General features: G+C 45.8%; 1 protein-coding gene across 2 annotated transcripts in view; it reads left to right on the top strand.

The window, feature by feature from the left end:
- Window positions 1–16,426, top strand: part of LOC143521361 (copine-9-like) — a 94,867-nt gene that overhangs the window by 3,688 nt on the left and 74,753 nt on the right. For both annotated transcript variants that reach the window (XM_077014147.1, XM_077014146.1), the window contains 2 exons: window positions 2,337–2,377; window positions 10,660–10,706. In XM_077014147.1, coding sequence (XP_076870262.1) covers window positions 2,337–2,377; window positions 10,660–10,706 — 88 coding nt within the window. The remainder of the gene's footprint in view (window positions 1–2,336; window positions 2,378–10,659; window positions 10,707–16,426) is intronic.

The following is a 16,426-nucleotide window of genomic DNA, read 5'->3' as shown; positions in this document are numbered from 1 at the left end:
GTTCACCACTCAGAACATTAGTGCAGAACATTAGTTTTGAAAGACTGAGGTAGGGGATCATGCTTCTGTATTTTTATGTATGGAGATCCTGTTAGGCACACATCAAGCATAGCTGCCTTCCTAGAATAGGGGGGGAAATCACATGCGAATTTGATGCACCACTGTTCATCAGTCAGTCTGTCTATTGTATTTACTTCTGGTGATAATGGATTTAGGTCTTCATGTTTAGGATGTAAACACAGCACTGAGGGTGGTTTGGTAATAGCTGACATAAGTTGAGTATGAACAGCCCCTGACCTTGCTGTCTCTTTCTATTTGTTTATCCTCAAGATTTCAGCACCTGCCTTCATGTGTGAGTTAGGGAGGTTCCCTGTTGGATTATTAGGGTTCATGATATGTGTGTGTCTCTCTCTCTCTCTCTCTCTCTCTCTCTCTCTCTGTCTCTCTTTGTCTGGTGCTGTTTTTGCTCTAGCAGTAGGTTACCATTTGCAGACGCTATTATGGTATGAGATTAAGGCATTTGAGCTATTCCAGGCTATTTACGAGGACGCCGTGAGCCAGTAGCTTTTCACAATGACTTGGTATCTAAATTTCAGACTAGTCCCTGACAGTAATTCATAATGTTTGGAACATGGATTAACTCATCGTAGATAAAATGCATGTCTACAAAATTGCTATATAGTAAAGTTATAATTACCGATGAGATATTTTTCCAACAGAGATAGGCAGTTATCAGTTTTAGTTATTTTTAGAGATTTAGTTATCAAAGTTAGAAGTAAACACAAAGTGGTGTTACTTCAACCCACTTTGAGAACATGTCAACAGAAGATACCAATAAACACCATGTTGGTTGTGAGATGTCATCATTGCTCTCCCATTAATCGAATAATCAAGTGTGTGGTAATACTGGTAGATTATATCCAGGAATGATTATTTTGTTAACTAGTGGCTTTGTTGGAGGGTTCAGCTTGCTAGAGCTTGATGGCTTGTAACCTGGACTGTTCAAAATTATGCAGGTGGTGATGAGGATTATTTTCACATTAAAGAATATTAATGCCTACCTGTACCTGTTTTGATTAGTCTTTGGTCAACTTTTAATTAATCAGTTTCGTTTCACGTTCCACAATTGTTTTCGATTTCTTCTTTTGTTTTATTTTATTTAGGAGTAGAAGAAGAAGGAGTATAAATCTAGTTAAGAACATGTTCCACTTTGCCCAGTATGACAGTATTTTACTGCCTGCCCAAGATCTTGCAAACATAAGCCACTTTTGGGACGCTAATTATACATGAAATATGATTTCTCAGAAATTGCAAGCAAGCATTTTAGGGAACAAATGATTAGTTTTATTCAAGCACATATCCCATTGCTTATTATTAACTGTTGATCTAATTGTTTATCTTCAGAATGCTATAGATTAGAATTCCAACACGACAGTCATGGGGCAATCATGGTCTTGTGGTAGTTAACTGGTCTTGTGACTGGAGGGTTGTGGGTTCAATTCCCAGACCTGAGGCCATGACTGTGGTGCCCTTGAGCAAGGCACCTAACCCCAACTGCCCCCCGGGCACCGGGTTAGGGCTGCCCACTGCTCTGGGCACGTGTGCACCACAGCCCCCTAGTAATCACTAGTGCGTGTGTGTTCTAATTGCACAGACGGGTAAATGCGGAGGACACATTTCGATTGGGGTGAAAATCACAGTTGACAAATATGGCACATTTACATTTCATTTGTTACATATTACTGCATCACAATGGGTCACATTACTGGTTGACATGTAATGGCATAGCACTGAACTGCAAAGTATTTGCTATCACTACAGATAAAAGCCTTTTCCCAGGCAAGAGTCTACACTTGCATCTACCACGTAACATTTCATAGCTGCAGAGTAAAAAACAGATGTTGGAAATGTCACATGATGTATTTACTGTACACTTTGCCCTGTTAGAGAAATGAAGCATTATCGGCTCCCAAACTAAAAGAACAAACTTGTTTGCTGAGGAAAGTCTCAGTTTGCTTGTTTTCAATGTATTTCAAAGCTCTGCTGTCTTTTCAAGCGTAATACAAACTTGACATGGTGTGAAAATCTTGGCAAAGTCAGAGCCATCTATTTTTTTTTAAACAGAAACTTTGGTGTGTATAAAGTCATTAACAGAGCTGCGGTGGAAACTGTGCTGTATCTTGAACACTGCCCTCCAGATCAATTAAATGAAAGGCTGTCACATACACAAATTAACTCGTTTAACCCATTAGACAAATTGTTCAATGTATTCTTAAAATATCAATGCACCTTTTACTTTTTTGTAATATGTATTCCTGTCTTGTTCATTTTGACAGGAGTCTGTTGGACATGGACACATTCTCTAAATCAGACCCTGGTAAGTCATTTTTTGTCTACATCCTTATTTGTGTGCTGAAATACACCGTAAACACAGGCACACAGACCTACGTTGGCAGCAGATCAGAAAGTTTTATTGCAGTTTGTCATGATTATCTGTGTGAGTGCTGTAGTGGAGGCTCTTGATATAGTGCCAGATCAATACGCCTCTGTATCACCACAACTAATCATTAACTAGTTCTGCATCACTTAGCTCTTTGATGCAGTTCTTGCTAAAGTGTGTGTGTGTGTGTGTGTGTGTGTGTGTGTGTGTGTGTGTGTGTGTGTGTGTGTGTGTGTGTGTGTGTGTATTTCTGTGGTTGTGTGTCAATATCCCAGCCCACTGAGAGCCTCCTCTCCTTTTAAACAGAGATAGAGCCATAGAGCTGGGATATTGACTATAGACACACACGCATGCCTGTACACACACATGCAGACTTTAAGAGCAGTTGCATGAGCAACATTAACACACTGATTTGAGCTTTGACCTTTATGGTGATTGGACAGACGGTTACAGTGGCAGAGGAAGTGACTGTATGACTGAGAGCAGGGTGTGAATTTCCCACAGAAATGTGTGTGTGTGTGTGTGTGTGTGTGTGTGTGTGTGTGTGTGTGTGTGTGTGTGTGTGTGAGAGAGAGAGAGAGAGAGAGAGAGAGAGAGAGAGAGAGGTAGATCAACATTCATCGTAATCTTTTTCTCCCAAACAGCTAAAATTTGTATCAGATTCCCCATGTAGATTGTCCTTGGCTTTGACATGTATTCATTGCCCTGACTTGTTACTCTGCATAGTGATAGGGAGGAGAGGACATTAGCTGTCATCTCCAAGAGTGAATAGCCAGAAATTATGTAAAACAGCTCAAATGAATAAAAGCAACTCCTTAAATCATTACTGACCTCATTACAACCCAAAGTTGACCATCTCAATGCCATACAGAGTTGGTTCTCAAACTGTTGTGCATTCATTTGATAGTATTTGTTCTGTGCATTGAACAAATATTCAGCCTACAGCCAACAGCAGTTCCCCTATGTATTCTGTCATGACAACACCACTTTAGTCCAGAAAGTAAAACTCCTTCCCAGGACTTTATTCAAGCTTGATCGATTTTCTAATTAGTCCTGGCGAGGTATAATTAGTGAAATCAACACAATCCAAGAAGCCTGAGAATCTTGGTGAGGACTTTTACTTTCTGAACCAGGAATGCCCACCTTTGCCTACAACACATCATCGTAGGCCATAAAAAATATCTTTAAATATAATAAATTCTCCCAAATGTGACGGATGAATAGCAATGCATGCAGGGGCTATAAATATGTTTTCAAGATTAATGTATTCAAACACTTTGACATAACTGTTTAACTGACATTGCAAACTGTTTAACTTTTGGTGAAATCAAAGCGGTGTTGTGTTACAGAGGACAGTTAGGATTGAAATGCATAAAGAAAAGAAACCAAGCTTGAACCGTGGCCAAACGTATGATCTTTTAGAGTTCCTTGTTTATAAGTATAATCTCGCTAATTCAGTGAGTTTTATTATGGGGCTCAACATAGTTCACTGCTGTTTTTAGAGAGAATAGAGAATATAGGCATATCTGGTCATGTTGATTACATTAATACTTTGCCAAAGTGTATCCCGACAAGTTCACCCCCAGAGTATGGAATCTAAATTACATAGTAAATTAAACATCTATGCAAGGATAACTCCAATACAGGATTACACATCTATATGCATTATGTGCTAACTCGATGGGAGGATTATACATTAATATGAGGCTAACTCCAACAGACATGAGAAGTATACATTTATATGAGGCTAACTCTAATAGATGAGAGAATTCTATATCTGTATGCTAACTCCAATAGATGGGAGGCTCACACTTAAAAAATCGGCCCACTGAATTTTTGATTTAGAGAAAATGTGTCAATTTGGAGCAGCATGTCCAGTTTCTAGTGCCTGTGTGAACATTCATGTTGGCTCTGGGGGGTTTCAATATCCTCTGGCAGATGGTGATGTCGAAGTGGTATTCTGGTTTGTCAAAAACTGGTACTTGGCCCAAAATGTTTTTGCAAAGACCAGGTTTAAATACCATACACCCAGCCTTACACACAATTCAGCAGCCATTCATTCAGATGTGTGTTTTGTAAATTGTCATTGGCATATTGACACTTTTTTCTGATGTTTGCATCAATTTACAAACGAAATTGTTATCACACACTTTAGAACGCTGTCACTGTTGATTGGACTACCATCATCATATTTTAGTGTGATTGTGATTTAACTAGCTAGCACATTCCTGGGGAGTAGCAGAGAGAAAATAGTTCAACAATGAGAATATTAAAGTGGAAACAAGTAACAGATTCCACAAAAAAATAGATTTAGTTCACCACTAATACACAAGCAAAACAGAGGAGCAAGAAGACCGTGAGGATGCAATGAAGTATTCTTAAATTTTGCTTTAAGAACATAATCATAAAAGTATGTTATGGTTATGCCTAGCATATCTAAAAATGTTTGTTAAACAGAATGAGGAGTTTATAACCTGGTATAACCCTGAATAGAGCACCCAGTAATGTTATCATTTTGGTAAGTGTGTCTGGTAGATCCTGGAACCCAACATGTGATATTTATTTGTATATCTTGAAATTAATTTTATTACTTTTTAATTCACCTTTCTTCCCCATTCTGATGCTCAGTTTGAACTGCAGCCGATCATCTTGGCCATGTCTTCATGCCTAAATGCATTGAGATGCTGCCATGTGATTGGCTGATTTGACATTTGTGTTAATGAGCAGTTGGACAGGTGCACCTAATAAAGTGGCCGGTGAGTGTGTGTAAACTGGTTGCAGTTTTCAATAGGCTACACAAATGATTTCATTTTGAGTGACATTGAACATGACATGGTTCTTGGTGTCAGACAGTATGATTGAGTATTTCAGAAACTGTTGATCTACTGGGATTTTCATGCACAACCATCTCTAGGGTCCAAAAAAGAGAAAATATCCAGTGAGTGGCAGTTCTGTGGGCGCAAATACCCTGTTGATGCCAGAGCTCAGAGGAGAATGACCAGACTGGTTTGAACTGATAGAACAGTAACTCAAATAACCAGTCGTTACAACTGAGGCATGCAGAAGAGCATCTCTGAATGCACAACAGGCGGATGGGCTACAGCAGCAGAAGACCACACCGGGTGCCTCTCCTGTTACCTGAGAACAGGAAACTGAGGCTACAATTTGCACAGGCTCACCAAAATTGGGCAATAGAAAATTGGGAAAATTCTGTCTACTCTGATGAGTCTCGATTTCTGCTGCAACATTTGGATGGTAGGGACACTTTGGGCCACAGCCTTTCTGAGTATTGTTACTGACCATGTCCATCCCTTTATGACCACAGTGTACACGTCTTCTGATGGCTACTTCCAGCAGGATAATGCACCTAAAGCGTGAATCATCTCAGACTGGTTTCTTGAACATGACAATGAGTTCAAATGGCCTCCACATTCACCAGATCTCAATCCAATAGAGCACCTTTGGGACGTGGTGGAATGAGAGATTCACATCATGGATGTGCAGCCGACTAATCTGCAGCAAATGTGTGATCCTGTCATGTCAATATGGACCAGACTCTCTGAGGAATGTGTCCAGTACTTTGTTGAATCTGTGCCACGAAGAATTAAGGCAGTTCTGAAGGCAAAAAGGGGGTCCAACCCGGTACTACAAAGGTGTACCTAATAAAGTGGCCGGTGTGTGTATATAATAACACATGATCATTAACCAAATCATATATTAGAAGCTCTGTATTAAAAAAGAAAGTCAAATTTAAATAAAATGTCTAATTAGTAGACTCGACTGCATAAAAGTCTTAACTGTAAGCATATTCATTAGTTTTGATTAGCTTGGGTGATGTAACTTCTTAAGCTGTGTGTGTGAGAAAGTGATATGAGAAAAGAGTGTTACGAAGTTTGGGGGGCAGTTTATGTAATTTTTTCATTTTGTTTTTATTTTGGATCTAGCGCGGTGTAGTCACAAAGACAGAGCAGTGAGCAGAATAGTGGCAGAGTGGATGTGTGTGAGTTTGTCTCTGTCCTAACACATTAGACTGGGTAACACGAGTGTCCAAAGACTTTTGGCTTCTCCACTAATCTCTCCAGTACAAAAGTAATTAAAGCTCCCTCCACTCTAGCTGATAAAAGCTCAATTAGTCTCGCTATTTCATCAGCGTTTGTGTGTGAACAGAACAAACTCCCTCAGCCATGTCCTTCCTCTCTGACTTAAACATTATTAACACTAATGTCATTACAATTTTCTCTTTTTGCAAGGCCATTTTTAAGTCTATGCAAAATTGATTTTTGGATCTCAGTAGTCCTAGGTCATTTTGTTTTCTCCTATAATGTCATAAACCATCTGATTTATTAATAAGGCTTGAAGTAGGATGAGCATAACACATTCAAGTTTTATAAATCTACAATCCTTTGTGTACATTATGTAATGAGCACCATGTAACGGTAGATTTCTTATGTGTTGCGGATTTAAACCCAGTTGTCTGTGAGCAATGTAGTCATTATTTCTACCAAGATCAAGAATTTCAGCATCAGGTTTATAATTCACACATTGGACATACATGTTATAGAGCTGTTGACATATTACAACTTACACATACAAAAAAAAAATCCAATGTTAAAGTTTACGTAAACATGATCTTATTTTGCTTAAGGACTTGGTTTTCTGCGACCAGGTACAAAGCTGCTGGGCTAACAGGTGCCTCCTCACCTGCTGCAGCGAATTGTCTATGTTGAGTCAGCACTGATGAAGGGAAACAAGGTTTGCAGTGTGCACAGCTTTGTCAACAGCAGCACGCCGTCATGTCCGCCAGGGCTGTGTCGGTGCTTTCACACGACTTCAAGGCACAAGGCAGTTGCAGCTCGGTGTTGAATCTTGTTCAATTTGCGTATCTCTTGGGCGCTCGTCTATTTATGCGTGACCCAAATATGCTCCACTCGAGCTCAGTTTGTTTTAAAAACGGACATGCCGATGGATGAAATAGAAATGAAATCTGCATAAAAAAAAATAAAGCCCCTTTCATATCTTCTGTCAATAAGCATTATCAGGTCGTGCACACTTGTCGTGTGTGTGTGTGTGTGTGTGTGTGTGTGTGTGTGTGTGTGTTGAATCAGAGGACATCCACACATCACAGAAGTGTCGACCGAAGCCATTGTTAGTCTATTTTATTTGGTTGTGTGCTCAGTGCTGATTCATTTGCTTCATGAGAATTCTCTCCATTGGACAGTTTATTAGGTTCATTTGTTTTAAAGCCCATGTCTAACCATGCTCTTTGCCTCTGGCATTCAAACATCAGTCAGTGTGTCTTCATATACGTCAGGCTCAATGCTCATGAGAGCGGTCCACCTAAGAGTAGACAACCAGTAGTATACAACCATCACTGATGATGGACTCTGTCCTGTAATCTCTCTTCTGTAATGTAATGTGGTATATATGTGCAATCATATACAATATGCCATCTGTATGTCTTCTGTGTAGGAGGAAACAATTAATAGCAAATAAACATCTCCTGGAAAATGACCACATTTATTTAGTGGGTACACACCAATCTGAAATGCTGAAAATCCTCCTGGCTTCATTTTGCATCTGTTTTTAGTAAAGCTGCAAATGCATACAGACACACACACACACACACACACACACACACACACACACACACACACACACACACACACACACACACACACACACACACACACACACACACACACACACACACACACACACACACATCCTGTAGCTGGTCCCAGATTAGCCCCTTGCTGATGTTAAGAGATGCTGCTTTCTCACAGTGGGTACCTCAAATGTTACTTTGAGCTTGCACACATAGGAATACCTGATAAATGCTGTGGCCTATTGCACTGAGGTTGTGCACACTCACTATACAAATACACACACACACACACACACACACACACACACACACACACACACACACACACACACACACACACACACACACACAGAATGGTGAGTTGGAAGCTCATATGTGAGGAGGTGAGGTCTTTAAGTGTAACTGTGTGTTTGTGTGTGAGTGGGAGGGTGTAATGATCGGGCAGAGATGATGTCCTGCACTTCAAACCCTGACCAGACTGAGTGTAAAGGGAAGCCCAGTGAGCATGGGGCCCTTTCATCTCTCTCAGGCCTCTCTCTTTTTCCACTCTCCATCCCTCCATCTGCTATCAATCTAACAGTGTGAAAAAGCAAAATTAGGGATGTGAGGTTTTAGAAAATCACAACCTGGGAGTCGTGCCATTAAACGTTTGAGAGGCTATTTGTGTGACACTACTGGTAGTACAATGGGCCATTCTAACGGCCCAGCAGCTCTAAACATGGCATTTTCATTGGCTGCCACTGATGCCACAAGTCAGTTTGAGATATTTTCCCTCTGCTAAATTTGCCCCAGTCGGCTGTAATTGTGGGATGGAAGAATCTAAGAGCAACAACAGCTGAGCCATGAAGTGGTAGACCACGCACCGAGTGGGGTCACTGTAACGCCTCACGTGACCAGAAACACACTTTGTTGCAGCCATAAGTCCCTTCGTATTCTATCTCTTTGCCCCTGAGAACAAAGCAAAGTGCATAATCATGGTTTAGCAACATCGGTGTGAACAACCTGCACACAGCCTTGCCCTCCTCTCCAATTGCGATGAATTGGAAGGTTGATTGCAGTCCTCTCTGTCTAACATCAGTGCCTGACCTCACCAATGGACTCTTGACTGCATTGGTACAAATTCCCGCCTACACACTGTTTTGTGGAAAGCCTTAGCAGAAGAATGGACATAATTATCGCTGCATGGGAGATGGAGGGAGACGTCACAGTAATGCAGATGGTTTTGGTATGGAATGTCCAGCAGGCTCTCGTGGCTGCGATGATCAGGTGTCCAAATACTTCTGGCTATATAGAGTGGTAAAGCTAGCTTTGGTCATGCACATTCTTACAAAAACAGACGTGTTTTTCATTTCAATCATAAACCTAATGGGACTAAATGAAACTATGATAAATGTCTTGTAGAACAGACGTCCCAGCTCCTCACCTGGGTTTCCATCTCTGTGAAGCTGTGGCTTTTCTCTACCTGATTCACCTTCTCAGTTACATGTGGAGTCATTACATGCGTCAGCTCATTGAGACTGGAGAACCTCTCTTAGGACGCCCATACCACCCAGAAGAAATTTATTTTGTGGCAAAAATGTGAAATGTTGAATAACTCTCTTATATTCTTGCAGTATTTGGGTATTGAAAATCTAAGTTAACTGTCATTATTTGGGGAAAGAAATTAATTAGTTTAAAAAGGTTAATTGAAGATTTCTTCAATGGATTTTTCAGGTGGTTAACACAGTCCTCGGTACAAGAATTAATGCCTGTGCTGTTTAAATACTGAAGGTATTCCCTTCACACTCAGCCGTTCTCCTTATAAGGCTTCATCTGTCTTGGAAGCTCCCAGGAATCACTCACCAGCCGTTCCCTAAACCCCAGTGGACAGTCCGTTCACTTCTCCCCTCGCTCCCTGCCGCACGCCTCCATCCACCTCTGTATTTATTTCATTTATTGTGATCCTGTTTATGATTTTCCTTTGAAGAGGTGGAAGGAGGTGGGGGAGGGCGTAGCGTTGGTGCTTGTTCAGGTCCTGTGGTGTTGGCATTATGCTGATCGCTTTTTTTCAGCCCCGCAGTCGGCTTTGATGTAGCGCTATGGTGATGGGGGTGGGGGTGGGGGGGGGGGGGGGGGGGGGGTGGTTGCAGAAAAGAGGGATGGGACCAAAAGGAAGATATTTTTTTATATAAAGATGAGTGGCATGCATATAGTGAGAAGGGATAGGAAGGATGTGGGCTGATGTAGAAATGAGATGTGGACAATGAAAATTTTAATCTTGTATAGTTTGGTCCATATAGATCAGTGTTATGGTTCTTATTACTTGACTTGTGTTATTAAGTGTGTCAAACCGGACGGATATGCAAGCATTGATCCTGCGTGTGTTATTACAGAGGCATGCTAATGACTGCGTGTGTGTGTGTAATGTGTGTAAGCCTTTCACGTGAGGAGCTACAGCGGGGTGGCTTCTTTTTAATTGTGTTGACTCTTACGGTGGAGGAAAGAGTTGGAAAAGGTCACATCCATCTTGGCGAGGAGATGTCTGACTGCACGTAATGTGGCATTTCACTTGGCATTGTCTCTTGATCTCTCTAATCTCGTGTTCACCTCATGCCTCTGTGTCTTTTTCTCACAGTTGTCGTGCTGTACATACAGGGCATAGGGACCAAAGAGTGGAGAGAGGTGAGTGCCATCACTTATTCACAGTCTACAAACATGCGAATGAATAACAGGGTGAATGAATGTAACAGTGGCCACAGAGATTTGGTTAAGAGGGATTGGCTGAAAGATCAGACATGATCATCTGTCAGTCAGCCCACATATGGGCGTTGGAATAGAAGATGTATTTTCGCTGATAGGAGGATCATACAAAGAGTATTATCTCTCTGTTTCTTTGTCACTGTCTCTAACTCTTACACACACACGTACACATGCGTGTGCTTTGGGGTTCTTTAATTTGCACTTTTTGTGACCGTCAAAGGTTGTCTGTAGAGAAGTCTGCAAGGTGTCAATCATTCGCTGTGAGTCTCGGTTACTACATAAGAAATGTATACTGCTCAAAAAATAAAGGAAACACTAAGATAACACATCTAGATCTCAATTAATGAAATATTGAAGTTGTAAATCTTTATTTATTACATAGTGGAATGCATTGAGAACAAAATAACATAAAAACCAATGTAAATCAATATTATTATCCCATAGAGGTCTGGATTTAGAATCATACTCAAAATCAAAGTGGAAAATTAAATGACAGGCTGATTCAGCTTCAGTGGAAATTCCTCAAGACAAGTTAAAATGAGGCTCAGTAGTGTGTGTGTGTGTGTGTGTGTGTGTGTGTGTGTGTGTGTGTGGCCTTCACGTGCCTGTATGACCTCCCTACAACGCCTGGGCATGCTCTTGATGAGGAGGTGGATGTTCTCCTGAGGAATCTCCTCCCAGACCTGGATTAAATCGTCAGTCAACTCCTGGAAAGTCTGTGGTGCAATGTGGTGTTGGTGGATGATGTCCCAGGTGTGCTCGATTGGATTCAGGTGTGGGGAACCGGCAGGCCAGTCCATAGCATCAATGCCTTCATCATGCAGGAACTGCTGACACACTTCAGTCACATGAGGCCTATCATTGTCATGCATCAGAAGGAACCCAGTACCCACTGCACCAGCATATGGTCTCACAATGGGTCTGAGGATCTCATCCCAGAACCTAATGGCAGTCAGGATACCTCTGGCTAGCACATGGAGGTCTGTGCGGCCCTCCAAAGAAACGCCTCCCCACACCATTACTGACCCACTGCCAAACCGGTCATGCTGGAGGATGTTGCAGGCAGCAGAACGTTCTCCATGGTGTCTCCAGACTCTGTCATGAGCTCAGTGTGCACCTGCTCTCATCCGTAAAGAGCACAGGGCGCCGATGGCAAATCTGCCAATCTTAGTGTTCCCTGGCAAATGCCAATCGCCCTGCACAGTGTTGGGCTGTAAGCACCAGCCCCACTTGTGGATGTCGGGCCTTCATACCCCCCTCATGGAGTCTGTTTCTGACAGTTTGAGCAGAAACATGGATATTAGTGGCCTGCTGGAGGTCATTTTGCAGGACTCTGGCACTGCTCCTCCTGTTCCTCTTTGCACAAAGGAGGAGTTAGTGGTCCTGCTACTGGGTTGTTGCCCTCCTACGGCCCCCTCCATGTCTCCTGGTATCTGTTCCATGCTCTGGACACTGCTGACAGACACAGCAAACCTTCTTGCCACAGCTCGCATTGATGTGCCATCCTGGATGAGCTGCACTACAAGCAACCTCTGTGGGTTATAGACACCACATCATGCTACCTCTATGGTGAGAGAACTGACAAAATGCCAAAGTGACCAAACATCAACCAGAAACACCTGCAGAACCACTCCTTTATAGGGGGTGTCTTTCCTCTCATTTCTACCTGTTATCTGTTCCATTTGCACAGCAGCAGGTGAAATTGATTCACTATCATTGTTGGTTCCTAACTGAACAGGGGTGAGTTTCCCGAAACGTTCTTAGCGCTAAGTACTTCTTAACCTCATACGTTTCATACGAGGTTACGAAGTACTTAGCGCTACGAACGTTTCGGGAAACCCACCCCAGGTTGGTTTCACAGAAGTGCGGTTGACTTGGAGTCACATTGTGTTGTTTAAGTGTTCCCTTTATTTATTTATTTTTGAGCAGTGAATATAGAAATCTAGAGAATAATATTGCTATCATCAATAGATCAACAGACTGCAGAACACTGAATTCTCCCAGACAGACGTTCAACCTGGTTTCAACCATGTTTCAGAGTAGGTCAGAGCATAATGGGTCCTCTTCATCTGCAGGAGGTTGACTCCAGGACCCTCTGTGGATACCAATGTCCATACTTGCTTAATCCCTTATATAAAATTACATTGTATTTGTATATAACTCATGCACATCTCCTCCTTGTCTTACCTGTAATATCTAATACAATCTATGTGTCACGTATGGCTACGCCCCCTCTCCCCGCTGTCACTCCAACGTCTCTGTTCCTCGTGGTTTTGTTGTTCCCTGCCTGTTTGTCCCGCCCCGCTCGTTTGTCTTCGTGATTCCTTGTTTGTTACCACGCCCCCGTGTCATTGTTATCACCTGTCCCTTGTTTCAGTTCTATGTATAAAGTCCCAGTATTTCCCCAGTCCAGTATCCGTGATTTTGTCTACTTAGTGTCTTGTGCTTTGTTCTATCCTGTCCTTTGTGAGTATTGTTTCCGCTGCAAGTATTCCTGCCTGTTCCGTGTTTCCCCGTCGTGTTGGTTTATCTGCCCGAGTATGTCTGTTCGTATTTCATGTCTGGACTGCCTGCCTGTTATGACCCATGCCTGTGTTTTCGACTCTGCCTATGGTATTCCCCGTAATAAATCTCGCTCATCTCAGCGATTGCGTCCGTCTCCTCGCTCCGTGGCGCGTGCCACGTTACATAATCACGGAACAAACGAGGACACAGCGAGAGAGCGAGACTCCGGTGAGTTTAGTCGCTGTAACGAGTTGTTGGCTGCTTCCGTGCAGTTTAACTCTCATGTGTTACAGTGCGAACGAGCCGGAGACAGGAAAACCCCTGGCGCTGTGGGAACAAGGAAGTCTCGTCGCAGACCGAAGAAAGCACAGTCTCTTACTGCTGGCTTTCGCGACGAGACTCCTATTGAGCGCTGGGAGTCTGCCCCGCTTGACGAACGCCACAGGGGTGAGCAACCTGTGGTGCAAGCAGCGGGCAGACGGAACGAGCGCACAGACGAGCCGTGGCTTAACCCTCGGTTGGCTCTCAATGGCTGCTGCGAGCTCCCGACGCCTCAGAGGAGGCGGAGCCATCGCAGAGAGAGCCACCGAGGGGCGTGTGTGTCTGTGTGTTCTTCCAGGCTCAACCCGGACACTGAGGAGGAGGACCTAACACCGCTGATCCCGCCGGCTACTCCACAGGACACCCCCATGTATTTTTTGGGGGGGAGTACAAGCCACGTCGGCTTGGCGGACACGCCCCCCCGATGACGTCAGTATGGCGGCTCCGCCCCCCGATGACGTCAGTATGGCGGCTCCGCCCCCCGATGACGTCAGTATGGCGGCTCCGCCCCCCGATGACGTCAGTATGGCGGCTCCGCCCCCCGAGGACGTCGGCTTGGCGTACGCGCCCCCCGAGGACGTCGGCTTGGCGTACGCGCCCCCCGAGGACGTCGGCTTGGCGTACGCGCCCCCCGAGGACGTCGGCTTGGCGTACGCGCCCCCCGAGGACGTCGGCTTGGCGTACGCGCCCCCCGAGGACGTCGGCTTGGCGTACGCGCCCCCCGAGGACGTCGGCTTGGCGTACACGCCCCCCAAGCACATCTCCTCACCCCAGGTTCCTGTCCCCGCTGCCCGTAGGCAGTCCACGTCGGTTCCTGTCCCCGCTGCCCGTAGGCAGTCCACGTCGGTTCCTGTCCCCGCTGCCCGTCGGCAGTCCACGCCGGTTCCTGTCCCCGCGACCCAGGTGAGGTCGTCCACGCCGGCTCCTGTCCCCGCGACCCAGGAGAGGTCGTCCACGCCGGCTCCTGTCCCCGCGACCCAGGAGAGGTCGTCCACGCCGGCTCCTGTCCCCGCGACCCAGGAGAGGTCGTCCACGCCGGTTCCTGTCCCCGCGACCCAGGAGAGGTCGTCCACGCCGGTTCCTGTTCCCGCTGCCCGCCAGCGGACCCTGCCTGTTCCCGCTGCCCGCCAGCGGACCCTGCCTGTTCCCGCTGCCCGCCAGCGGACCCTGCCTGTTCCCGCTGCCCGCCAGCGGACCCTGCCTGTTCCCGCTGCCCGCCAGCGGACCCTGCCTGTGCCCGCTGCCTGTCTGCCGGCTCCTGTTCCCGCTGCCCGCCAGCGGACCCTGCCTGTTCCCGCTGCCCGCCAGCGGACCCTGCCTGTTCCCGCTGCCCGCCAGCGGACCCTGCCTGTTCCCGCTGCCCGCCAGCGGACCCTGCCTGTGCCCGCTGCCCGCCGCCCGGCCGCGCCTGTGCCCGCTGCCCGCCGCCCGGCCGCGCCTGTGCCCGCTGCCCGCCGCCCGGCCGCGCCTGTGCCCGCTGCCCGCCGCCCGGCCGCGCCTGTGTCCCCAGAGACTGTGCTGCCCTCTATTGGGCCTGGACTCTTTGTGCCCCCTGCTCTGCCATGTGCCCCTGTCTCTTTGCCCATGTTCCCCTTGCTCCCATGTTCTATCCCTGGTTTTGTTTTGGTCCCTGTCCCCGTGGTTGTGTCTGTTCGTGTCCATGTTCCTGTTCCTGTGTCTGTTTCCTGTGGTGTCGTCCCTGTCCCCATGTCTGTTCCCCAAGTTGTCACCCATCTTGTGCCAGTGCCTGTCTCCGTTGTTCATGGTGTCTTTGCCTCTGTGTTTGCCTCCGCCCTGTCCCCTGGCCCCGCTCCCGTGTCTGTTCCCAGTCCTGTCCCGTCCAGCCCTGCTCCCGTGCCTCGCCCGGTCCCTGCCTGTGTTGCCATGCCCCGGCCCAGCTCCTGGCCAGTCTCTGTTTCCCCTGTCTCTGTCCTGCCTCAGGCTCCTTGTCCTGCCTTGCCCAGTCTTGTCTGTCCCGTAGCGTCCTGTCCCGTGTCCCCTGTCCCTCGCCGTGTACCGTGGTTCCCCGTCCTGTCCGAGTCCGGTTCCTGTCCTGTCTGCCCTTGCGTGCCCCGGAGTGGCACGCTTTGAGGGGGGGTACTGTCACGTATGGCTACGCCCCCTCTCCCCGCTGTCACTCCAACGTCTCTGTTCCTCGTGGTTTTGTTGTTCCCTGCCTGTTTGTCCCGCCCCGCTCGTTTGTCTTCGTGATTCCTTGTTTGTTACCACGCCCCCGTGTCATTGTTATCACCTGTCCCTTGTTTCAGTTCTATGTATAAAGTCCCAGTATTTCCCCAGTCCAGTATCCGTGATTTTGTCTACTTAGTGTCTTGTGCTTTGTTCTATCCTGTCCTTTGTGAGTATTGTTTCCGCTGCAAGTATTCCTGCCTGTTCCGTGTTTCCCCGTCGTGTTGGTTTATCTGCCCGAGTATGTCTGTTCGTATTTCATGTCTGGACTGCCTGCCTGTTATGACCCATGCCTGTGTTTTCGACTCTGCCTATGGTATTCCCCGTAATAAATCTCGCTCATCTCAGCGATTGCGTCCGTCTCCTCGCTCCGTGGCGCGTGCCACGTTACACTATGTAAATTATAGTTATACTGGATTATTTAGGTAATGATGAAAAAAGTCTGTACATGTTCAGTAGATTAATGATTTATTTTGTTTAATGTTCTGACATACACAGAGTAAAACTTCAAATGAATGTCCAGCGTAGACCTTGATGTGCAGTAGTGGACTCTGTTAGTTAACCAGCTTCACACCGCTGTGTAACTGAGTAGTAACTAGCCTGTGAAACTCTGAGTGTAATGAAACCCT

This window comes from Brachyhypopomus gauderio, chromosome 8, assembly GCF_052324685.1.
Source record: "Brachyhypopomus gauderio isolate BG-103 chromosome 8, BGAUD_0.2, whole genome shotgun sequence".
NCBI classification, from domain to species: Eukaryota; Metazoa; Chordata; class Actinopteri; order Gymnotiformes; family Hypopomidae; genus Brachyhypopomus; species Brachyhypopomus gauderio.
Note: the sequence above shows the minus strand (reverse complement) of the source record. Positions and strands in the feature narration are given on the sequence as shown.